General features: G+C 35.4%; 1 protein-coding gene and 1 non-coding gene across 3 annotated transcripts in view; both read right to left on the bottom strand.

The window, feature by feature from the left end:
* The window catches only part of NUDT3 (nudix hydrolase 3), a 99,732-nt gene that overhangs the window by 9,402 nt on the left and 63,339 nt on the right, over positions 1-26,991 (bottom strand). Inside the window, exons 3-5 of one of the 2 annotated variants that reach the window (XM_039856164.1) lie at positions 8,358-8,501; positions 3,233-3,277; positions 1,991-2,075 (exon numbers count right to left, since the gene is read on the bottom strand). In XM_039856164.1, the coding sequence (XP_039712098.1) occupies positions 1,991-2,075; positions 3,233-3,277; positions 8,358-8,501 (274 nt within the window). The remainder of the gene's footprint in view (positions 1-1,990; positions 2,076-3,232; positions 3,278-8,357; positions 8,502-26,991) is intronic. The other variant, XM_039856165.1, reaches the window with a different exon arrangement.
* LOC120597770 (5S ribosomal RNA) lies at positions 413-531 on the bottom strand. Its single transcript, XR_005651450.1, has one exon. It is a non-coding gene; the product is annotated as a 5S ribosomal RNA (ribosomal RNA).

Here is a 26,991-nt window from a genome sequence, read left to right as displayed (position 1 = left end):
CTACAGTATGTGCTATAAGAGCTTGCTTTTTATTATTACTATTATTGTCAGTTTCTTTTTTACTTTACACTATTTCTTAAGCATTCTTCTATGTTATATAAAAATATAACACTTAATGGCTGTGCATTACATCATAACATCTAGCACAGACATACTATCATTCATTTAATCATTTCCCTATCATTAAACATCAATATCCTGCAATTTTAGTTATTATAAATAATGCTACAATGTAAAAAATCTGTTTTCTCTTTCTCTTTTTTAACCTCCCAGAGAAAGATCCCTAGAATTGAGAGTATAAGAATGAAACAGTTGAATTTTATTTTTATTTTTTTATTTTTTAGGCAAGGCAATCCTTGGTTGACCTCACAGACTGCAAGGACCTTGTCATCTTACAATCCTTTATTTTTTACACCTACAGCACCTGGTCTTCCTAGTTGGTCTCCCATCCAAGTACTAACCAGGCCAGACCTTGCTTAGCTTCCGAGATCAGATGGGATCGGGCTTGGTCAGGGTAGTATGGCCGTAGATGAAACAGTTGAACTTTAGGGGACTCACAATATATAGTGCCAAATGGCTTTCCAAGAAGGCTATACCAATCCCTAATCCTGCTTGGGTGTGTAAAAACGTTGGTCTCACCACACCCCTGCTAGAAATGTTACCTTTTCTTGGTCATCGCCAATTCTTTAGAAAACCAATATCACATCTTTGTTAAATTTCATATTCCTATGTTAATGTAGCTTCAACTAGTGTAATTCTATACCCTGCTTTTTTCATTCATCAACACTGTTTCATAAGCACTTTCCTATGGTATATATCTTTCAAAGTATGTGTTTAACAGCTGCATAACATTCCATCAGATGAATGTACTTATTCATCTGTACCTGAGTTGTACATTTAAGACCCAATTTTTCATCTGAAAAAGGCTCATCTGAAGGAAGGCTCAGGCTTATTCCTCATATTTTAGATTATTTCATTAGGATCAATTCTCAGAAATGAGAGTACAAGGTGAAAGGCTTTTTGGATACTACTGGAGCAGTGAGATCTTAAAAAATCATACCACCAGTGTGTGATTCCTGCGTGACGGAGTGCTCTGAGGATAGGGCCACACCACACTTACCTCTGTCTCCTTTTCAGACCTCAGCACCAGCTGTCAAGCAGTCTATTTTTAATAAATCCTTACTGAATTTACTTATTTAAGCATATTGCATTCTTACCAGATACAAAGCCATTAAATGCTGAAGGGCTATGAAATGCCCAGATCAGCAGTGTGAGGGGTATGAGGTGAAAGCACATACCAACAATAAAGAGAGAGGTTTTGGCAAGTGATTTCTGTTTGTTTCAATTTATAACAGAAGTTAAATTAATATTACACTTACCTAGAATATATTTTCCTTTAGAGGTAAAAGATTAATGCATGAACCAACCATTAAATCTCTTCAATTTTTAGTTCAAAAGATATAAACCCAACAGTGATCTACGAGATCAAGGAAAATAGTAAAAGCTAGGAGCCCCTGAAGAGTAACATGGTTAGAACTGGGAACTACTCCCCCTACTCTGCATCTACTAAATGACTCTGGAGAGGGGCTTATACCATCAAACCAACAGTTTTCTCTAACAATAAGAGTAAGCATCACCAGATCCACCAAGGTTCTGCTCTTACCTGGGGTTTCAGGGCCAGCAGTGGGCCTTGCACTGTTGAGGCCCTTGATCAGCATCTGCTGAGGAGAATCCAGTCTGACTTTAGAGACATTTCTTATTTTTATGGGCCATGTTTTTATTTGTTGACCATGCACCCAACTTCAGCTTCCTTTTAAATATTTCAAAATACTAACTTTCATAAGTTCAAAAATGGACATGCTTATTTTATTAAACATATCCTATTATTTCTTTTCTTATCAGGCTCTTGTTTCTGGTTCTAAGTAATAACCTGTGGTGGGGTAAGGGCTGGTTATGGGGAGCTCTCTGGAGGCTGTCTGGGATGACTTACCAATGTTAACTGAATCTTCCCAGTCTTCCAGCACTTCCGTGACAATGAGCACATAGACATATGTTCTGTGCTTCCTTTCCTGGTTCTGTGGGCAAAGACAGAAGGACAGAGGAAGAGTTTTTCTTTACAGAGCTGAGATTACTTAAATGAGGTACACCCTTATACATATGTCTAGGGAGCTTAGACACAAGGATTCCTTTTACTTTTTATTGTCCTACAATCAAACAAACATGAAATAGTACCAGACGGCCTATTTAAAACATGCCACATTTACATTTGAGGGTGTGCTCTTTGGCTACATTTCTAAAAGCAAAGCTTTACTCTCTTGTCCCCTCCCCTTCCCCTAAGAGCAACTTCATGGGAATGCTGTAAGAAGGAAGTTCATGACCTCTCAAGAAAAAGGCACCAGGTAAATTTAACTAGCTGAGACACCAGAAGGAGAAAGAGCAGTGGATGGGCATCATCAGTGCAAGCAAGCTGATTACCTCACACATCTCCCCTTTACCTACCAATCTCACTCATCTTTATTCCCTAATTTCTCACTTCTTTCACCCTTCCTCCAAATCTCCACCCCAGTGTATTTCCTTGTTTCTCTCTCCTTCACATTAGCTACTTATCTTCTATTTTTGCTCTTCTCTACACTTATGTACCCTTTTCTTACATCTTAGGAGACAAGGAAGAAAGGTAGGGATGGGATAAATAATACTTATGAATAATATTCTTTTTGGAGGAAACTATGGGATTTTAAAAAGAAAGCAAGCTTTTCTCTGCTGGTGCTGCTTTGTTTTTGAAAACTTGGTGAAACAAAGATGGCATCTTTCCTAGATTAAGACTGCAATGGACTGAATATTTATGTCCTCCCCAAAATTCACTCGTTGCTACCCTAATCCCCAATGTGATGGTGCCCTAATCCCAAGGTGGGGCCTTTGGGATGAGGGCTGATCTCCATGAATGGGATCAGTTCCCTATAACAGACCTAGAGAGCAACCTTCCCTCTGCCACCATCAGAGAACACAGACAGAAACAGCTATCTATGAACCAGGAAGCGGGTATTCCACCAGACACTGAATCTGCTGGCACCTCGATCTTGGACTTCCAAGCCTCCAGAAGCATGAGAAAACAATTTCTATTATTTATAAGTCTCCTAGTTTGTGGTATTCTGTTATAGTAACCTGAATGGACTAAGACAAAAATGTATCTGGTTATTGATTGCAAACGCACCAAAGATTTTAACAGACTTACCTCAAAAATCCCGACTAATCTTCCCAATGTCCCCTTTACTCCAGCCTGAAAAGTGAAAAAAAAAAAAAAGAAATTGATATTGTTTATAATGCTGGTCTCGTGCTGAATCTTCTTGAGCAGTTTGTAAGATAGAAATAATAAACAAGAAGACACAAGTCAGGCAGACTCCAGTTTGGTGGCGGTCACACCAGTGTTTCCTGAGAAGAGCAGGGTGTGCTTTGGGAGGGAGAATTCCTCTCATCTCCTCCCAGTCTCTCTCTCCATTGCAAAGCTGGCCAAATAGAGCAGATAATCAAGGCCATGAATTACTTCACTCATTTATTAACTTATTCCACAACAAATAAAAAGACTGAATGCCTAATTTGAGCCAGATAACACTGTAGATACCAGAGACAGAGTGATGAATAGGCTAGAACAAAAGATCCAGGACAGTGAGACCCACATCTGAATTGTTGTTGGATGTCTGTATACAGTACGCCCAGAACAGAGCTCAGCAACCCGCAGGAGTTTAGTAAAGCATAGGTCAACAAAAACATTAAACTGTTAATTCTGCCAGGGACAAGTATGGACAGAGATGCACAGAACATAGTGATGGACACACCGTGATGGGAGAGTGAGAACCTCACACAGTGATTAGGCCTTTGTGTATGTATTCTGTATTTCCCATTAGCCCTTTGGTATTTAATTTTTTTTTAGATCTGTGTCTTTCTGATGCATTCTAGGTGAAATTTTTCGTCTATTCCAATGTATTGATTTCCTTTTAAACAGTATCTAGGCTAGCGTTATCCTATCTCTAGTCTGTTTTTTATTTGATATTTTTCATTTCTATCTGTTCTTTACATAAATACCTGTTTCTATTACGTACATCTTTGTTTCCATATTTTGTTCTTTTTAAAATAGAAGTCATTTCTTTACTTACTTTTTGAACACCTGGACATATTTCTTTGTCATCAGGCCATGTTATAAAATTCATTTAATCTGAAGTAAATTCATGTTCCAATTGGTGAAGGGCCTACTTATAAGGCAGCTTTCACTAGGCTCTCCAGAGGCAGGTCCTAAATTGACAGTTTTAAGCTCCTGCTCCAAGGTGATATGGAGACTACTATAGACAGAGCCACTAAATAAGAGGGTGGTGTGGCTCCATAATTTATTGTGCATTGCATCTGTGTCCTCTCCCTTCCTAGGCCCACATCTTCTGAAAGTCTCAGTTCCTAGTGTCCTTTCCATTGGGCACTTGGGCTCTCTCTTACTCCAAGGGGTCTAACCATTAGCTACCCAAGGCCAGTTATGTAGTTTTTCTGTGCTGTTCTGCAGTTCTGCTCTGTTTCTGATCAATGGAGGTGATGTCCACCTTGGTTTTGAGCCAGGCTATTTCTTTTAAGTGTTTGTTTTTTATATCTGTCTCCACTAGGGTCAGAAGGGGTCAAAGCTGAGGGAAAAATGACCCCCTGGAAATGCCTGGGGAATACTGTAACTTGTTTTCTATTACTACTGCCTTGTTTGTATAATAAACTTAAAATTAAGGCAAAAATACTTTCTAAATACAGTAGGTGATCAATAAGTTTGTACAGAATGAACAAAAATTTATAATAAGTACTCTAAAAGTTCATAAGAGATATTTAATAATAGAAACAATAGAGGTCAATTTAAAGGCCTAGAGTCCTGGGTGAGCTATATTTTGAAATTAATTTTTGTGAATTATCTGTCAAAGAATTCTATTTCTTTCTCTTGCCAACGTGCCTGTTTCTTTTCCCATTCTTTTTTCCATCCAATTCCTGTCTCTATGTGGCTTTTGGTCTACTTGAATGGAAATGTCCACTTTTTCTTATTTAAATTGCTTCTCTACACTTTTAGAAATAACTGCATCCTGAGCCACCAAGACTAGCTAGATTGTACTTCATGAATTAACTAGTGAAGCTGCCTATTCAAGTGGGACAGACTGGCAGCCCAATCTCGTCTGGAAAGCCAATTCTGTACTCTGATCCCAGGCAGCCCAAACATGCTCAGACCAACTCCTGAGATGTGTCACCTGTGCCTTTGTCACTGGGAGTAGAACTGTCAGGCTTGGGGAGAGCGAAGGTTGGGTTGGGTTGGGTTGGAGGGGGTGAGGAAAGATTCACAGAGGTTCATAGAGGCCATCATTCACTTTTCTGCAAAATGGAGAAACAGTTCTCTTTATCAGTTTTTCTCCAATTAATTTTTTTATCTTAAAGAAAACAAAAGTTTAGAAAAGAAAATGGTCTTCAAATTTTAAGGGCACAAATCAACTTAATATTATACGACAATTCAATATAATTTATTTAAAACTTGTTTAATAATAGTAATTTTTGCATTCAACAAACAATATCTATGATTTATTCTGTGTTGGAGGCAGTTGGGAAAAATATAAAACATTTTTCTTTATGAAATATGCACATTCTTATAAAGTCTGGTGTAAATCAAATAATGCTGCCATCTGTATACTGAAATTTTAGTGCCATTTATTTTCACTTCTCATTAATCTTCAAGTTGTAGAAATTAACAATAGTTTTATTTGTCTCAATGTTTCTTTCACACTTAGGAGGATCTATTTGTGAGAATTCTAAGGTGATCATATTAATGATTCTATAGTAAAAAGCAAAGAAATATTCATATATTTACCAGTTCTTAAAATTGAGACTTAGCAGTTTTCTTAGAAGGCAGAAAGAAGGTTCTTCTTTAATAAGAAATAGGATTTCAGTTCTTAAAAGTCATAGTGCTGAAAAAGACAAAGATTCCTCACAGGCAAGGTCCCCCAAGACAGAGTTCACTAAAATCACTTTACTTTTTCATAATTTTCCAACTTTCATTTCCCAGCTCTTTCTCAAATGCTGCCACAAGCAATCGGACAGTTATTTTTATCTCTCACATGATTCTTGCATGTAGGTTGGAGGAGGTGTCAGGGTCACATCTGACTGAAATTTGGCTCAGACACTGGGGATAAGATTTGATTCAGGGTGTATGTAAGTTGGTCCGGTCAGGGTGCTGGCATGAACCTGTTTTTCTCAAAAGCATTTGACAGGAGTTATCATTTCAACCTATATGTCAAAAGGCCCTAATCCAGAGAATGAGACTTTATTGAATAGCCCATCTTAGCTGGTAGTAAAAATTCCAAATAAAGTAGCTGTTAGTCTTTATTATTCAACCACATGTAGGTGAGTACTTCCTAGAACTTCAAAGTACACAACAATATTAATTCTAGCAATTTCAGTCTAATTAAAAATAATGTGAACAATTGCCTACTTTTTAAAAGGAAAATGTCACAAATGCCTTTTTTCCTTTTAGAGTGTTTTACCAATACTGGAGGTATTTATCTGGAAAGGGTTAGACCACTCAGGGAGACTTCAGTGATCTCACTTTTCCCTCTAGCAGCCTTCCTGAATATTAAGGAGGCTCAAGCAGAGGCACTAGTGTGGATGGATGGGCCTTTGAACCTGCCCCTAAAAATGATCTCCCACCACAAAGAATCCCGGCTTTGTTGTTTAGTTTGGATGGGTACAAAGTGGACCATCACCTTCCGAAAACAAATTTTCACTCTAAGGTTGACATTTTGGCAGACACTGATGGCTGTCTAGCCTGCCAGGCATTCACCTACCACCTTGCTCCCAGGAAGACTCAGATTCTGTCAGGTGAGAGCTATGGCACACTTGGAGCAGCATATGGAATTCTACCTCTCTGCAGTGACAGGTTCAGGAATGCTGCATGTGTCCCAGTTCTGGATAAATAAATGCCTCTCAGGGGCTTCTGAGAAAGATTTCCCACCATAATAAAAAGCGTTACACAAAAAGAATCCCTACACCTCTTTGCTTGTCAAGTGGGGACCTGAAACCTGGAGCTGCTATAGTCATCTTGTGATCATAAGGGGAAGGCCAAGAGAATCAGTGAGGAGCTAAACCAAAGCCCTGACACTGCTGAGCTGTTCAAGCAACAATGGCCAACTTCTACCTTCTTGTATGAGAAAAAAAAAACTGGTGCTACTGAAGCCACATTTAGTCAGGTATTCTGGTACTTGTATCTGAAAGCTTCCTGCTATTTCCCTTGATTTAAAAGGTAGCTCTGTGAGGAAGACGGACTATCCCAAAAGAAAAATTCTGAACATTCAAGGGAGCACTAGAATAAAAGCTTCCTTTATTACGGCAACAAGCCCAGACCTATAAGGAGCTCAGTGGAGCAACTCTAATGTAAGTGTCCGTTATGAGGAAACACACAAACAAAAACATATGGTCTTCAATGAGCACAACTTTCTGGTACCTGCCAAACTTAGCAATTACAGAAGGGAAGAATCACAGTGAGGACAGACTGAATTTGATGGGGAGCCAGCATTAAGTCCAGTGAAATCCCTTCCCAGGTTTTCTGTTTTGTTTTGTTTTTAAAGGAAATATTTCAAACATCAAAAAAGTGATAAAAAATCATAAATTCAGGTTGCCACTAGCCAGCTTTGTCAAACAGTAATGTATCATTCTATATCTTTATTATTTTTTTAAAGAAATAAACGTATTGGTACAACTGAAGCCCCTTCTGTACCCCCCAAAGGTAACTACTCACCTGAACTTGGTGTTTATCATTCTCTTGAATGTTTTCATACTTTTACAACACAAGCATATATCTACTATTAATGGTATATATAGTATTTTCTGCACATTTCTCTACATGGTTAAAAAAAAAAAAAAGATTATATCCCCTTCTACTTCCCCTTAATATGTTTCTGAGTTTTAGCTATATTAATACATGTAGTTCTAATTAATTCATTTAAATTGCTGACCAGTAATCTATTTTAAGAACCTATCACAATTTATTAATCTATTCACTTGCAGGTAGACATTTAGTCCTGCTATTATTTAAAAAAAAAAAGCTACCAAAAGACCCACAAAAACTTCCCTGTAGATATTCTTGTTATCTACCATGTGTGGGAATTTAAGATCTATACTAAAAGTCAAATTTCTGAATCATAGGGCAAAAATATCTCCGATTTTCCCACATATTGAGTTGCTCTCTGAAGTAGATCAACTGCAGAAATGGCTGCAATTCACCACCTTTCCCTCTATCTATGTCCTTTGAAATGTAATTTTCAGCTCTTCCTCTCAAGAGCTAGAATCTATTTACTCACTTCTGTACTAGGTTGGCCTTGTGCCTTGCTTTGGGCAACAGAGTGCAGAAAGATGGTATACCAGTTCCGAGCCCAGGCCTTAGGAAGCCTTGCAGTTTCCACTTTCTCTCTCGGAACTTTGCCACTGCCATGTGAGCCAGACTCCTAAAGGATGAAAGACTCATCTTAGCTGAGGATATTACAAAGCAGCCTATAGCCAGCCAATCGTCAAACTGTGAAAATACCTAACCAAGATCAGCAGAGCTGCCTACTTGATCCAGAGTTGGCTGTAGACATCCAAGCAGTCCAGCTGACACCAGAAGCTGACCCATGGGCTTGCGAGCAAATAATCAATACTTAATATTTTAAGCCACTGAGTTTTAAAATAGTTTGTTATACAACGATAACTGATATATTCTCCAAATACACAGGTGGTGTGCAAGTTCTTATCCCTCTTGTTCCTCTTTACTTGATGTTTGTTATCACCCTTTTTATTTTGGGTCAATATAATGACTATAAAACTATACTGCATAATTTTTATACTGAAATCATGCACTTTTTCCAATTTTAATGAACATTCACATTTCTTCTGGGAATTCATAATCTATATCCATTTTTCTTATTTGATTGTTGATGATTACAATAATCTTGATGCCAGAAATGATTTATATCTTCTTACTACTTATCCTATGTGGGAAATATTTACTTCTAACCTGGCATTTGTTTTATCTTTGTTTTATGTCCTTTGCCAAACATGTTTTATAAGATATTGCTGATTTTACTGATCTTTCCTTTTGTGTGTTTAGTATCTTTTTTCCTGGGCTTCTGGAAAAAAAAATGGCGTAGATGATAGAGGTAGATGACAGCAAGCAAAGTCATCTGGAATCTAGACAAAGAGAAGCACTATGACTAGGGAGAGAAATAATTCCTCAACCTGCGACGATGGAAGGTAGGAAGAGGCAAAGGTGTGAGGCTGCCGGGTCTTGACTGGCTGAGTGGGACAGAGGCTGTGGCAGTGGCAGCAGGCAGCTGCAGATGCCTCTTAAAAGGGCCATGTCAGCGAGTGGCCTTTTGCAGTGATGGATCTGCTCGCTCTGAGCACCAGCAATGGGTCAGCTGCATGGGGAGGGGTAGGGGAGGGGGTTAGGGAGGGTGCAGGACTTACGGGGGACACTGAGCTGTCTAAGTGAGGGTCAGAGGCGAGGCTCTCTCCCAGGCAGAAATGCTGGTGGTATTCATTGTTCCTCTGTTGAGCCCTCCCCTACTCCCAGTGTGCAGACACAGTGCCACCATAGCTGAGATGTCATCAAACTGGATAACAGAGGTCGCTTCTCTCAGAGGATTCCCTGAAACTTCACCTCCCCCAATTGCAGCCCCACCCAAGCCACATCCAAATATGTCCTCAGGGAGTCAGGTGCTCCTTGCTGAGCAGTGCCAAGACTCACACTGGGGGCAGCTGGCCTCTGTTTCTGGTATGGCCTCTTGAGGCAACTATAAGCACAGCATCTATGGATTGCTTGCTGAATCTTAACAGGTGACCCCAGAAGAGCACAGGCTGGGACTAATCTTGGCCTGCAGCGGAACCCTTCTCAGGACCGTGCCACTGGACACCTACTACACAAAGCCATGCTAATAAGACCGGGAGACGTAGGAGCTTTGTTTAATACATAGAAACAGACACAGGAAGGCAGCCAAAATGGGAAGACAAAGAAGCAGAAACCATATGACAGAATAGAACAGAGATCCAGGAATAATGGAGTCGAGCAATCTAACAGATAAAGAATTCAAAATACTGGTTATAAAGATGTTCAATGAACTTAAGGGAAGAGTAGATGAACTCAGTGAGAACTTTAACAAAGAGATAAAAAAATAAAAATGGAAATTACAAAAGAGAAGCAATCAGAAATGAAGAACACATTATCCGAGATGAGTATATTAGAGGGAATCAACAGAGTGGATAAAGAAGATGATCCAACCACTCATACAGAGGATGAGGAAGCCAAGGACACTCAATCAGAACGGCAAGAAAAAAGAAGCCAAGACTATAATAATAATTTAATGACCCTATGGGACACTATTAAATATAAAAATATCTGTGTCATAGGGGTACCTGAAGGAAAACAAGAAGTTGAAGAACTATTTGAAGAAATAATGGAGAACTTCCCTAACCTGGTGAAGGAAATAGACATACAACCCCAGGAAGCTCAGAGAGTCCCCAAAAAGATGAACCCAAAGGGCCCACACCAAGACACATCGTACTTAAAATGCCAAAGGTGAAATACAAAGAAAGAATATTAAAAGCAGCAAGAGAAAAGCAGTTACCTACAAGGGAGCACCCATAAGACTGGCAGCTGATTTCTCAAAAGAAACTATGCAGGACAGAAGGGCTTGGCAAAAAATATCTGACGTGATGAAAACCCAGGATCTACGACCAAGAATACTTTATCCAGCAAAGCTATCATTTAGAGTCAAAGAGCTTCTCAGACAAGACCAAAAAAAAAAAGCTAAAGGAATTTATCACCACCAAGCCAGTATTACAGGAAATGTTGGGAGAGACTTCTTTAAGAAAGAATATGTATCAAAAACAGGAATAAAGAATGGTAATAACTACATTCCTATCAACAAGTACCTCAAATGGAAAAAGAATGAAGTGCTTCAATCAAAAGATAGAGTGGCTGAATGAATAAGAAAACAATACCTCTGCAAATGCCGCCTACAAGAGACTCACTTCAGATTAAAAGACACACAGGCTAAAAAGAAGGGAACAGAAAAAGATATTGCCTTGATGGACCTAGAGGGTATTTCACTGAATGAAATAAGTCAGAGAAGACAAATATCATATGACTTTACATACATGTGGTATCTAAAGAACAAAATAAACAATAGCAAAAGTGGAAATAAATATAGATTCAGAGAATATTTTGAGGGCTACTAGATGGGAGGGAGGTTAGGGGGAATAGCAAATGAATAGTTAGAAAACAGACAGGGAGATATAAAGTGTAGCATAAGGAAAATAGTTAATAATATAATAAACATGTAAGGGGGGTGATCATATTATGAGTTATATATATCTCTGATCACTATACTGTACAACTGAAACGAAGATATTATTGTATGCCAACTATATTTGAAAAAACTCACTGAATTTTAAAATGTAAATCTGAGCTATTGTCTACTATATTTCAATAAAGCTGGAAAAAATTTTAAATGACATATTAAAAAAAAAGAAAGAAATATATTACTACCTCGAATGACATAAACTTAGTATCTTGTGTTTTTTCCATAGTTTGAGAGTTTTATATGAGGATCTACCAAAATAAACTTGAGAATTTCTTCCCAAAGCCAATGGTCGAGAGATTCCAGAATAGACCCATGGATATTATTCTGTTTTACTGATTTAGTTGTTATGTACTAATATCACATGGTTTTAACTAATACAGCTTTATCTTAATACCTGTTCTTTTTCAAAAACTGTGAAGCCATTTTTGTACCTTTATTCTTCCACATAAATTTCAGAAATCAGCTTTTCAGATCTCTTAAAAAATCCTTTGGGATGTTTATTTTTATTATTGAATTTTAGATTACATGTTTATAATATTTAGTCTTCTCATCTAAGAATAGACTATACCTCTCCTTTACTCAAGTCTTTTTGATTCCTTTATCAAAGTTTTACTATAAAGATCCTTCCTTTAATCTATAGCAAGGTGTTTTAGTTTTGTTGCTATTGTAAATGGTATATATTTTTTAAAGTTACATATTTTCTAATTTATTATTGATAGTTTAAAGAAACATTGCTGGTTTTTGTACATTAATCTTATATTTTATAACCCAAATGTTCTTACTAGTTCTACTAGTTTCTGTTGTATTCCTTTGGTTTTCTAAGTTAGAATCACAGCATCTGCAAATAATGACAATTTTGTTTCCTCCTTTAGAATTTTTATAATGTGTATTTATTTTTGTTTTACTGCAGTAGCTAGGACTCCAGTTCAATATTAAATGACAGCATGATAGCAAACATAATTATCTTTTTCCCGTCTGCCATGGGAAATGCTTTGAAAATTTCAAACATATGTTGCTTGCGTAGGTTTTATTAGACACTTTATCAGGTTAAGAAATTTCCTTTTATTTTCAGCTTGCTAATAGTTTTTAAAATAACTGGATATTGAATTTTAATAAATATTTTTCTTCATTTACTGAGAATTTTTTCTATTTTAATCTCTTTAAATAAAGTAAATTATATAAACATGTTATCTAAGACTGAACTATGCTTCATTCTAGGGATAATCTAGTTGTGTGATACTTTGAGAAAGCTTTTGATTCTATCTGTTCTTATTTTACTTGGAATTTTTGCATCCATGGTCATAAATGAGAATTTACTGTTCTTTTCTACTCTTAATTATTAAGATCAGGGGTCAGCAAACTATAGCCCATGGCCCATATCGGGTCTGCCATTTTGTTTTTATAAATAAAGTTTTATTGGAACATAGCCACGCTCATTTATGTATTGTCTATGGGTGCATTCACATTATAACAGCAGAGTTGAATATTTGTGACAGATACCATATGGTTTCTAAAGTCTAAAATATTTATTATCTGGCCCTTTACAGAAAAAGTTTGCTGACTGCTGATCAAGATTATACCAGCCTTACAAGAGGTATGTAGTTATCCTTTTCTAGCATAATTCGTAAAGTGTACTTTTGAAAATTTTGGTAAAATTCATCCTGTCTGATCTTGGCATTTTTCTTTGGGAGAAGGGTGATTACTACTTCATTTCCATAAGGAATAATGATCAATATACAGGTTTCCTAATTTTTCTTAAGTAAATTTGGGTAGTTTCTTTCTAGAAAACTTTTATCAAAGTTTTCAATTATTTTTGGTTGTTTGTAGCTCTTCGCAGCATTCTCTTAATTTAAAAGTTTCTAGTATACCTGTGGTTATTCCTTTCTTGTTCCTTATTTTCTGTCTTTCCCTTAGAGTTTCCTTTATTGGTCCTGCTAGAGGTTTGCCTACTTTATTAGACAAATAAAAATAACCTACTTTTGGTTTTTTTTGATCATTTCTATTTTTCTCTCAATTTTTGCCTTTTTCCTAGTTATATCCATACTTTTACTTTCTTTGAGCATACCCGCTGTTTTTTTTTCCCTAGCTTCTTAGAAAGCTTAGTTTATTTAATGTCTATTTTACTTTCTAATAAACGCCTCTAAGGCTCAAAGAACTGAATGAGCTGCATCCCATACATCATGATATGGACTGCTTTCATAATTGATCGGCTCTAGTTACTTACTAATTTTTATTGTGATTTGTGCCTTAACTTAAGGATTATTAAGAACATTTTTTTCTGTTTCCAAATACATGTTTCTCCCTCTGTCAAGATGGCTCTAGTGATGATTTCTAATTTTACTGCATTGTGTCAGTATATATAATAGTCTATGTTATTGATGTGCTGGGATTTTTAAATGCTTTTTTTATGGCTTGATATATGGTGAGCTTTTATAATTCTTTTACTTGTGTCTGAAGAAATCATATACTCTTTGCTGAATGCAAGGTTTTCTCTCAAAACTATTTGATCAACCTTGTTAATGGTGTTAACCCTATTTTTCTTACTGTTTGCTTTTTTTCAGTTTCTAAATTAGATGTTTTAAACTCTTCAATATGGCTGTAGATTTGTCAACTTCTCCCCATAACTCTGTCAGTTTTGCTTTATGTAAAGAGTTTGCTAGGTATACATAAGTTCAGGACTGCTATGTATCTTGGTAGATTGTTCCTTTTATCAATACTAAATGTTTCTCTTGTCCCTTTAAATGTTTTTCACCTAAATTCTACTTTATCTGATACTACAATTACTGTTCCAGTTTTCTTTTGGTTAGAATTTGCCTGATACGTTTTTCTTCATCCCTTCATTCTTAGTTATTCAGCATTACTGTGTTTGAAAACAACAGTTAGCAAGTTTTATTTTCTTTTTTAATCCAAGTGCATGTCTATTAGTTAGTAAGTTTAAGTGTAATCAAGTTACATTTATTGTGATTTAACCTGAAACTTAGCTTTTCACTGAGCCACACAGGGTCTCTTCAACATGAGAGAAAATCAGAGTCCTTAAATTTATTTCCTATGTAGTAAGCTCTGTGCTAGGCAGTTTGCATTTGTAAATTCACTGAATTAAGAGGAAGTTAAGTGGCCCTCATCCAGATAAGTTAGTCCTGCCCAGGTCCAGTGGCTGTTCGTAGTTTAAAAATTGTGGAGTCTCCATAGGCAAGAGTTGCATTTAGCATTTGGTGAAACCACTGTGAACTGTATTGAAGTCATGGAAAAGTAAGCTGTGGATATACTTCCTAATGACTAAAAAGCCTTTCCTGGAATGTGGAGCTGGGTGGGAAAGCAAATACAACTGTTTTGGAAGAGTCATCTGGACTCAATTCATTTAGCAGAAGGCAATTGGCTCCTATCCCAGTAATTCAGTCTCTATTCAGAGTTCCAACACAAACCAGCTCAAATACAGTACTATATTCTCTAAGAGGGCAGATTCTAATCTCTACACTAAGCCACTGAATTAACTTTCATCAATGAATAGCATTCAATTATGTGCGATAATGTAGACAGATAAACTGAGTAAAAGATATCTTTAATTTTATTCCAGTTTTTTAAAAAAAATGGTTGCAAAGTAATTTAGGAGTAATTATTTGCAATAAAAGAGAGCTAACCTTTAAATTAGGTCCTCCCAGTAAGTTTAAAATAAATAAGAAACAATAAATAACATATATCAATTCTTTGACTAAAGAGTGATTCTGTAAAAAAGCTGCTAGTGTTTAAGATATATCACACATAAAGATGGCTGAATTTACAAAAATGTGACCTGCTTAAAAATTTTAATCTACTGAAAGCAAGATATTCCCTGTTTAGTATCTTAGATGATTAGAGAAACAAAAATATTTATAGAGTCCAAGGAAAAAAGAAGAGCTATAATTCTAAAAATTAAAAAAAATTAACAAAAATATCATAGTAGACTGACTAAGCATATCACCTCTTCATCCTGAGACCCTCATCAAAATGGAAGCAGAGAAATAAGACTGGAAAAGTCTACTAGAAGGCTACTGGAAGAAAAGCAATTTCAAAAAAATTCCAAGAAGATGCAAAGTGATGAATGAGAGTTGAAAGATAAAGAAAAGCAAAAGAAGCTAGCTCAGCTTCCAGACTCTGGAGAGGGGCCAGGATAGGATATGGCAGGAACACAGAGAGTGGAAGTGAGAAGGCGTCCTGAAAGCCAAAGGTCTAAATACCAAACAGCTATCCCCATACTAGGAGAATGGCTTGGAGCCAGGGACCTATCACCCAGTCAACTCTGAGCGCTCTAACTGAAGCAGAAAAACTGGGAAGTACTGTAGCTTATATGTCTATAAAGATCCCTAGAATAAACTCCCATTGTGGCATTCTTTTAACATGTCTCTGGCACAACAGCTTCACTTCCTTCCAGGTCATTCTATATGTATACCCACTTACACAGAGCTCTCATTCAGCACTGCTACTGCCTCAATCATAATGGTGATAGGAAAATCACGGATCACCTGACATCAAAGGAAAGTCACTAAAAGAAAAGAAAGATCAAAATAAGCAAATAAAAACTGGCTCTGGTGAAGAGAAAAATTCAAGGAACAGAAGAAAACTCGGGGAAAGTTAGTTCTTGTCTTTAAATCTGAGATCATGGTATCCTAAACAAAATCAAAATGTGTATAACAGAAAACAGATGAAAAATATGACCAAAAAAAGAATAAGAGTAAAGGCACAATCTAGGGGGTCTAATATCTAATGGAAATTAAAGACAAATCACTGAGAAATTTCAAAACGTCATGGATAAAGGTAAAAAACAGGTTATCTCCAGGGGAATAATAACTAAACTAGTATTAGACTTATTATCTGCAACATTAATAATCATACTTTTAATTTTAAGGGAGAGTGATTTTCAATTAGAAAAAATCTATTTAGTAAAACTTTCAGTGAGACAATGAAAGTGTGAGGCAGGAAGTAAGATATTAACTACTGTGTATTTTTCCTTAGGAAATTAAGGCATGTTTCTTTTCATTCTAAGTCTTCTAGTCCTATTTTATTTTGAACCATGTACTGGGCACAAATATGATTTTGATACCATTTGAGAACTCAGGGGAAAAAGCTATCCTAAAAAAGAAACATACCAGATGAACAGACCTATATATATTTGACTCTCTCGGTTAAATTTCCTTCTGTAACAACCAACATACAAGAAACTTTGAATCTTGTAAGAGAAGAATGGAGTGAATGGAGAAGCATCAACAAAAACAAGAACTGTTGAGTAAAGGAAACTTCTGCCCCAGAGCCTTTGACACTCCCATAATCACTCCTGACATACATATAGAATCCTACTACACTCTGCATGCCTGAACCAGGAACTGAACAGTAAGCAGAACTCTAACCTTGCAGTGTATGGAGAACAGAAGTCCTACAAAACTAATGACTTTATAAGGAGCAGGCTGGTGGAATGTAGTCACTCCTAGGCATATGAGCTGAAGAAAAGCAAAGACAGCCATGAAGAAGAGACTGTCCCTAAAGAAAATCTATAATCACTGAAGCATTTATTTAAGTTACAACTACTAAAGAAACTTATACTTCACTCTAAAAACAAGCACTCAGAGAAAAGTCAATAGTTCAAAAAAGGGAATCAATCTGATAATTAAAAAAACAGGGTTATTACAAGAAAAAAATGAATTCTTATTCAATAAGATTCAAGAAGACATTATAATTAGAAAACAATGGCAAGCTGTCACAAACAGGGAACAATGTGAAAACAGAAGAGTTCTTAAATAACATCTCATTATTAAAAATAACTTGAGAGAAGGCAACAGCTAACTGAATACAACAGAAAAGTGGAGATACAATTTGAAGAATTCTGTCAGCATTCAGAGTAAAAATGCAGAGATCAAAATTATAAGAAGAGATAAGAGAATACTATATACAGATGGTCCCTGATTTATGATGGTCTGACTTCAAATGTTTTGACTTTACAATGGTGCAAAAGTGATATGCATTTAATAGAAACTGTACTTTGAATTCTGACATTTTCCTGGGCTAGTGATATGCAGTATGATACTCTCTTGTGATGCTGGTCAGCAGCAGCAAGCTGCAGCTCCCAGCCAGCCATGCAATTGTGAGGGTAAACAACTGATGCTCTAGTGTACTGTGTTGCCAGCATTCTTTGGATATTGTGTTTTGCGTTTTTGCATCCTATTGTGTCAAAAAAATGCCCATCTGTGTCTCCTGCTTCTGGTGAGAAAAAGAGGAAGGCAATTATTCTTGAGGTAAAACTCAATTATTCTTGAGATAAAACTAAAGATAATTGCCCAAATGCAGGCTAATGTAAGTGTTCTGAGCCCATTTAAGTTAGGCTAGGCTAAGTTATGATGTTCAGTAGGTTAAGTGTATTGAATGCACTCGTAACTTATAATGTTTTCAATTTATAATGGGTTTATTAGGACATGACCCCATCGCTAAGTTGAGGAGCATCTAGGAGCATCTATTTGTAATAGGAGTTTCAGCAGAAGGAAAACTGATGGTGAGACAAAAACTTATGAAAAAATAAGAAAATTTCCCAAAGCTAAGTAAAGATACAAACATTCCTATCAAAAGGGCTTACCAAGTATGAGGAATACTACAGTAACATTTTTAGTTTCAACAGAGAGAAAAGTTTTAATGTGTTTATACAGAAAAAAATTTTGATACCAGACTTTTCCTCTACGATACCAAATGTCTGAAGTCAAGTCTTGAGGAAAACAACTGTTATTCAAGGAGTGTATAATTAGGCAAACCATTCATTATATATAATGACTCACTGTACTTTTCTTAAAAATAATTACCCAATATACTATACTTAACCAATAACAAATAAGGAAAAAAACACATAAGGGAAATACATGGGGGTGAGACGGGAAAAAAAGAAAAAATAGCTGTGATCAATGAAAGCAGTAAAAATTATTAGTCTTAAATTTAAAAAATTATTGTTGATATGTTTGTTATCGACATAACAAATGATAATTTCTCTATTTTCAAAAATAATATCTTAATAATGATTAAACTATACCTAAAGTTACAAATTTAAACAAAATGAGAACTGGGTAATAAAGGAACACTAAGTTTTGTCTTTTACATTGGGAGTGTGTGCATATGAGTAAATTGTTTTGTTCGGCTGGAAAAAGAAATACTTGTTGAGATATGTTATTGAAAAGTAAAAGGGACTTCTGGTTTCTGGTCCAGCATGTAAAGAGCTTAAGAAGTTGCCACTCTGTCTTAACAACAAATAAAAACCTGAACAGACTGAAAAGCTAACAGTTTTTAAATTCTTCAAAAAAGTGAAGTCGCAGGGCAAACTGCTGTCCCCAAAACTGGAGAGCGAGAAAGGCAGATACAGAGGATCATAACTTAAAGGAGGAGAAACTACTAAGAAAACAAGGGCAGGGAGAGGCAGGCTGGAAAATCTAAACTTACACTGATGAATTGCTGGAGGCTTAGCAGACAAGTCTGAGAGTTAAAAACTTCAGGGGATCCATCATACTTTTGTGTTTTTTACCTACAGGAGTTCCACCAGGTTTCACAGTAAATATTGGAGAAGAATCTCCTCCTGCTTCGGTGGAGCGGGGAAAGAGCCACTTGAAAACTCCAGAGCATTCTGTTATTCTTAACAAAGCTTACCTTCAAGAGAAACTACTTTATCAGAGCCTAACCTATTGGGGTTTTATCAGAGCCTGGCCAACCTAGGGAAAGGGTAATATCCAATTCCAGCCTCTTCCAGCCATCCTGTCCCACCTAAAGTGGGGGTGAGGAGGATCTGGGGAGAGGAGCTGGAATTACTGAGAGGCACCTGTTAAGTTCACAGCCCAGGAGCACAGGCTCACTAAAAGACTGAGACCTAATCATAGGATGATAGAATGCTTCTCCTCCCTGCACACTTTACTAAGGACCTATTTGCCAGAGTTCCTTTCGTCTAGTACATCATGTTCACTTTCAACAAAAAATTACAAGGCATACTAAAAGGAAAAAACAGTTTGAAGGAAGACACAAAACAAGCATGAGAACCAGACTCAGATAATGGCAAGGATGTTGTAATTATCAGATTATGAATTTAAACAACTATGATGAATATGCTAAGAGTTCTAATGGAAAAAGTAAAAACTGATGGGTAATTTAAGCAGAGAGATGACAACTAAGAAAAAAATCAAAAAGTAATGCTAGAGATCAAACACTATTAACAATCTTTGATGGGCTCATTAGTAGATTAGATGCAGCTAAGGAAAGAATTCTGAGCTTTAAGATATATCAACAGAAACTTTCAAAAATGAAATGCAAAGAAAAAAAAGACTGACCTCCCCAACCCCCACTGGGAGAAAGCGGTGAAGGGTTAAAGAAGTACAAATTAATAGTTGATAGATGGTTACGGGGATAGGGAATGCAGTCAGCAGTAATGTAATGGCTATGTGTGGAGCCAGAGGGAAGATAGAGTAATCAGGGGGTCATTTCATAAACTATATAAATGTCTTACCAATGCACTGTATATTTTGAAACTAATAATAAAATAAAATGCTAAACAACAACAATAACAAAAACCCACAGAACACCCAAGAATTGTGAGACAATGATAAAAGGTGTAACACTGTGTAACAGGGATATCACAAGGAGAAGAAAAAGTTATAAAAACAATAATTGAAGTAATGACTGAGAATTTCCCCAAATTAATGTCAGATACAAAACCACAAAGCCAGGAAGCTCAGAGAACACCAAGCAGGGTAAGTACACAAAAAACTACATACAGACATATTGTATTCTAACTGCAGAAAATCAAAGATAAGGAAAAAATACTGAAAAAAAGCCAGAGGGGAAATTAACTTACCTGTGGACAGGCAAAGTTAAGGATATATGACAACTTTTCACAAACCATACAAGCAAGAGGAGAATGGAGTGAATTATTTAACTTGTTGAGAAGAAAACCATCAACCTAGATTTCTCTATTCTGTGAAAATTACCCTTTAAAAGTGAAGGAGAAATGAAGACTTTTTTAGATAAACCTACATTGAGGGTATTCGTTGCAAGTAGACCTGCTTGAAAAAAAATGTTAAAAGTTCTTTAGAGAGAAGGAAAATGATATAGGTCTGAAACTCAGATCTACATGAAGAAAGAATATGAGAAGAATTAGAAGGTAAAATTAAAACTTTTATATTTCTTATTCTTAACTGATCTAACAGATATGTTCAAAATAATAATAGCAATACTATATTCGATTATGTAAACATAAACATATACATATATATACACACTTATGTATAAATGAAGTGAATGACAGCAATGATAGAAGAGACAGAAGAATAAGGGCTATTTTGTCATTATAAGGTACTCACAATACCAGTGAAGTGGTACAGTGTTATTTTGAAAGTGGGATTGGATTAGTTGTAAATATATATTGCAAACTCCAGGGTAATCACTGAAAAAATTTAAAAAGAAGTAAACCTGCTATGTTAAGGAAAGAGGTAAATGGAATCATATAAAGTGCTCGACTAAAGGCAGAAAAAGAGTGGAAGACAAAAAAAGGAATTAAGAACAAAGACAACAAATAGAATAACAGTATCAAACATGATAGCTATTAATCAATTATATCAACAATCACTTTAAACATCAATGGTCTGAGTATCCCAATTAAAAGACAGAGTTTGTCAGAGTAAATCAAAAGACAAGAGCCAATAAGTTTCCTCCAAGAAACCCATTTTAAATATAAAAGTACATATAGATTAAAAGTAAAGGGATGGAGAAAGATATATCATGCTAACACAAATCAAAAGGCATTATAGTGGCTACATTGACTTGAGATAAAGAGCATTACATAATGCTACAGAAGAGCACTATATAATGATAAAGGGGTCAATTCTTCCAGGAAGACATAATTCTTAATGCGTATGCACGTAACAACAGAGCATCAAAATATGTAAGACAAAAACTGATAGGATTTCAAGAAGTAGATGAGTCCACTATTAGTGCTGGAGACTTCAACATCCCTTTATCAAAAATGAACAGATTCAGCAGAAAAGTAACCAGTTTAACTGACATCTACAGATTAGTTCATCTAACAACAGCAAAATACACATTCTTCTCAAACTCACATGGTACATGCACAAAGACAGACCACATTCTCGGCCATAAAGCACACCTATTAAAAAGTATAGAAATCATAAAACATATGCTCTCAGACCACAATGAAAATAAGCTCGAAATCAGTAACGGGAAAGATAACTGGAAAATCCAAAATATTTGGAGGTTAAACAACACACTTCTAAATAACACAGGTCAAAGAAGAGATGTCATGAGAAACTTAAAAATAATTTGAACTAAATGAACATAAAAAAACAACTTACCAAAATTTATAAGATGTAGCAAGAGCAGTGCTTAAAGGGAAGTTTACAGCACTAAATGCATATTAGATAAGAAAGATCTAAGCTTCCACCTTAGGAAGCTAGAAAAGGCAGAGCAAATTAAATCCAAAGAAAGCAGAAGGAAAATTAGAACAGAAATCAATAAATTTCAAAACATAAAATCAATAGAGAATAAACAAAATTAAAATCTGATTCTTTGAAATGATTGATAAAAAGTCTCTAACCAGAATAAAAGAAGACATGAATTACTAATATCAGAAATGAAAGAGGACATCATTACAGATTCTATGAACATCAAAAGGAGAATAAAGGAATACTATGCATCAATGAATACTATACCCACAAATTCAACAATCTAGATGAAATGAAACAATGCCTTTAAAGACACAATCTGCCAAAAGTTACACAAGACTAGACAATAGAAATAGGCCTATGTATATTAAAGAAATTTAATCAATAATTAATAACCTTCCAAAAAAAAGTACCAGGCCCAGATGGTTTCACTGGTGAATTCTACCAAACATTCAAGGCAGAAATCACACCAATTCTCTACAATCTCTTTCAGCAGAAAGAATACTTCTTAATTCATTCTATGAGGCCAGCATTATCCTAATACCCAAATGAGACAGACATTACAAGAAAAGAAAATTATAGACAATATCTCTCATGAACATTGATGCAAAAATCCTCAACAGAATATTGGCAAATAGAATCCAACTATGTATTAAGAAAGAATTACACATCATGACCAAGTGGGATTTATCCTAGCTATGCAAGGTTGGTTCATCATTTGAAAATCAGTTAATGTAACCTACCACATTAACAGACTAAAAAAAAGAAAAACCACAAGATCCTATTAATAGAAGCAGAAAAAGCATTTGACAAAATCCAATACCTATTCATGATAAAAACTCTTAGTAAACTAGGAATATAGGGGAACTTCCTCAACTTGATAAAGAATATCTACAAAAATCTACAGCTAACATACTTTATGGTGAGAAACTCAAAGCTTTCTCACTGAGATCAGGTACAAGGCAAAGATGTTCCCTCTCACCACTCCTTTTCAACATCATACTGGAAGTTCCAGCTAATGCAGTAAGACAAGAAAAGGAAATAAAATGTATAGTTTGGATGGAAGAAATAAAACTGTTTTTGTTTGAAGATGACAAAATCATAGAAAATCATAAATTATTGGTAAAAAAAAAAAACAACCTTGTGGAACTAATAAGTGATTACAGCAAGGCTGCAGGATACAGGGTTTAATATACAAAAGTCAATTGCTTTCCTATATTCTAGCGATAAAGAAGTGGAATTTTAAACAAAAACACAATACCATATACATTAATTAGCACCTCCATTAATGAAACTTATATATATGTATAAATTTAAAATATGTACCCAATCTATATAAAGAGAAGTATAAAACTGATGAAAGAAATCAAAGAACCAATTAATGGAGAGATATTCCATGTTCATGAATATAGTAAGCTATCAGTTCTTACCAACTTGATCTATAGATTCAATGCAACCCCAATAAAAATCCCAGCAAGTTATTATGGATATCTACAAATTGATTCTGAAGTTCATATGGAGAGGAAAAAGACCCAAAATAAATTAATTCTATATTGAAGAAGAACAGGGAAAGCATTAAAAGACTTGAAGGTAAAGCATATTCCTCCTCCTCACTTACAGCTTGCTATTCGTGGAGATGGAGAATAGGACTCCCTTTTTAAGGCCACGATTGCTGGTGGTATTGTCACTCCACACCCCCACAAATCTCTGATTGGAAAGAAAGGACAACAGAGAACCGTCTAGAGGATGCCTGGATTCCTGGGACTCAGGAATACTCTAACAGTTATCCAGTGTTAGTGACTCCAGTGGACTGTATCTCTGTGAAAAACACAATTTTGCCTTTTAGAAATTCTGAGCAAGTTGAAAGTTTAATTAGCTTTCCAACTAACCACATTTCTACATTTGAGTCTTAACCATATTTAAGTGTTACTGTGGCTACAAAGAAGCTATTCATACTGAAGTAGTGGGCTTTGACTGAGTTGACGTTTTTTAAAACACTGTAATTGTGATAGTAACAAACATCTACTTTTGTACAGACATTATTTTCCATTGAAGTGGATAAGCTCAATAAAGGTCATACTCCTAACCCCTCCCAAAACCCACAACAATGAGATACCACTATATACCTATTACAATGGCCCAAATCCAGAAGACTGACAACACCAAATGCTGGGAAGATACGAAGCAAAAAGAACTCTCATTCGCTGCTAGTGGGAATGTAAACTGTTGTAGCCACTTTGGTGGTTTCTTATAAAAATAAACATACTCTATCACATGATCCAGCAATCATGCTCCTTTGTATTTACCAAAAGGACCTGAAAACTTCGTCACACAAAAACCTATACATTAACATTTACAGCAACTTTATTCATATTGGAAGGTACCAAGGTGTCCTTCAAGTGAATTGATAAACTGAGGTACATCCAGACAATGGAATACTATTCAGCACTAAAAAGAAATGAGCTATCAAGCCTTGAAAAGATATGGAGGGAACTTAAATGTATATTAAGTGAAAGAAGCTAATCTAAAAAGATGTAATCATACTGTAAGATTTTAACTATATGACATTCTGGAAAAGGCAAAACTATGGAGACAGTACAAAGGTCAGTGGCTGCCAAGGCTCAAGGGGGATGGAAGGTGAATGGCAGAGCGCAGAGGAATTTTAGTGCAGTGAAACTATCCTGTATGATACTGTAATGGTGGATAGATATTATTATTATACATTTGTGAAAACCCACAGCATATACCACACCAAAAGTGAACCTTAATATAATTTATAAACTTTGGGTGATAACATGTCATTATCACAATAATACTGTCATTATTACAATTACAATCGATATAGGATCATTAATTGTAACATATATACCACTCAGGTGGGGTAATATTGTGAGTGTGTAGAGGTAAGGGGGCATATGTGCAATCTGTCCTTTCTATTTAATTTTGCTGTGAACCTTAAAAAATTAAATCTATTAAAAAAAAAAAGATAACCAATAGTAGTAAAGAAATAGTATAAATAACTTCTATGTCACTAGAGAAAATAAAAGGAGAACAATCAATTTAGCAAAATGTAGACTGGTCATAAAAAAAGCAAACAGATTATTAAATAGACTGTAATAAAAGATGACAGGAATGTTTTTATCTTTACTTTTATTTTTAGTTTTTTTATAGCAGGGGAAAAAAAAGCTTTATTAGAAGGGAAAGTACACTTCCAGAAGTAGAAGCGGGCCTGAGCAAGAGAAGCGTGGCTCAAAAGGCCAAGAGGAATGTTTTCAAAAAGTTATCATAATTAATGTTAATAAAGCTAAAGTTTCATTATTCAGAGGGTTATTATTCAAAGACTTTCAGACTGAGCGAAAAACAAAGTACAGTCATAAAAACATACCTAAACAAAATGACACAGAAAAGTAGGAAAGTAAAGGGCTGAGGAATTATATACCAAGCAAATGGCTGACCCTCACCAACCCCTAAAAAGCAGAGGAGGCTAAAATTCAAAGCAAAAAGAATAAATGGGACAAAGAAGGTAATTTTATACTGATTACACTGTGTGTAATCCATTATGGAACTAAAACAATCATAATTCTTTACATGCTGAATTACATAAACAAAGAAAAATACAAAGAACATATATATTAGAAATTTAAAGAGAAACAGACAAAAATCACGATTACATAGAAAGACAGCATCTCAGAATTTGGTAGTTCAAATCAACAAAATACAGATATATAAGAATGGAACAATAAAAATTATCTGTATATATGAACAAAGATTATATAACTTTTGCATGTTATAAAATGTTTATAACAACTGATAATATACTTGACAAAAAGATTTTCTTAATAAATTCTCTAAGCAGATTTTAGAGGCCATGTTCCATCATTCTCATCATGATGAATTACTCACTGAATCATCTGAGACTGCAGTTTTGATTTTCTTTTGGACCGAAGAATAATTTCAGAATAATCACTTACATGTATACTTATTAACATAAAAGGATGTTCACAATATAATAAGCTAATTAAATGGCTAACTTCCAGTATTACTTTTAAATACACATGTGTGTGCATACACACACACACATTTATGGATGTGTAAGTATATATGAAATTACTAAAATGTTAACAAAGGATAACTTTAGGTGATCGAAATACAAATGACTTTGTTCATTGTGTATTAGTTATTTCTTAAAGTTTCAATAACAGATATAGATTATATGATAAAGTAAAGTGCTAATGGTAGAACCAATTAGCACTTTACTAATAACTAATATACGGGTATATTGGTGTTTACAATAAAATTCTTTCAATGTGGCAAAGAGTCTAAAATTTTTTGTAATAAAATAGTGAGGAAACATTTATTTTTTATTTTTTTATTTTTATTACGCCTACAGCACCTGGTATTCCTAGGTGGTCTCCTATCCAAGAACTAACCAGCCCGACCCTCTTAGCTTCTAAGATCAGACAGGATCAGGCTTGTTCACGGTGGCATGGCTGTAAGGAAAATATTTAATCCTGAAAGTTTTCAGGAAAAAAAATCATTTTAGAACCTAAAAATAAGTAAGGTAGTTCCCTTCCCACTTCAGTATTTTTGAGACTTCACAAAATATACTATAGAAGATACTGCAAGGTGGTGGCAGCAGCATTTTTTTTACGGTTATGTGAGCATTTTAAAAAAGCGACGAAAAAAATTAAATAAACCCAATGCCAAAAATATAAATCAAGTTTCTTTCCTAACCACATACTTAAAGTAACTTAAAATGTGCATACGGTTCTTTAACTTTACTCGGATCCCCTGATGAGGGTACTAGGTTAGGGTGGGAAGGGAAGATGAGAGCCCAGGGCTTCTGGAGACACTTCTGAGTGGTCATGTCATGCTCTGTTGTGTGATTCAGGACAAATTATTCATCTTTTCTACTTCTAATTATAACTAGTATTTGAGTTCTTACTACACGTCTACCTATGAAGCAGGTATTATCATGGTTCCTATGTTCTCAACAAGAAAAACGATGCTTAGAGACAAAAAATAGTTTGCCAGTGCCATGTAGTTAAGCATTACCAGAATTTGAACTAGGTGTCTGAGTCCAAAGCCTGTGCATAATATGCCTTCTAGACCACTTGAGAATCTGAAAAATCAGCATGAAGGACCAG

This window comes from Pteropus medius, unplaced genomic scaffold (genome assembly GCF_902729225.1).
Source record: "Pteropus medius unplaced genomic scaffold, Ma_sr-lr_union100, whole genome shotgun sequence".
NCBI classification, from domain to species: domain Eukaryota; kingdom Metazoa; phylum Chordata; class Mammalia; order Chiroptera; family Pteropodidae; genus Pteropus; species Pteropus medius.
Note: the sequence above shows the minus strand (reverse complement) of the source record. Positions and strands in the feature narration are given on the sequence as shown.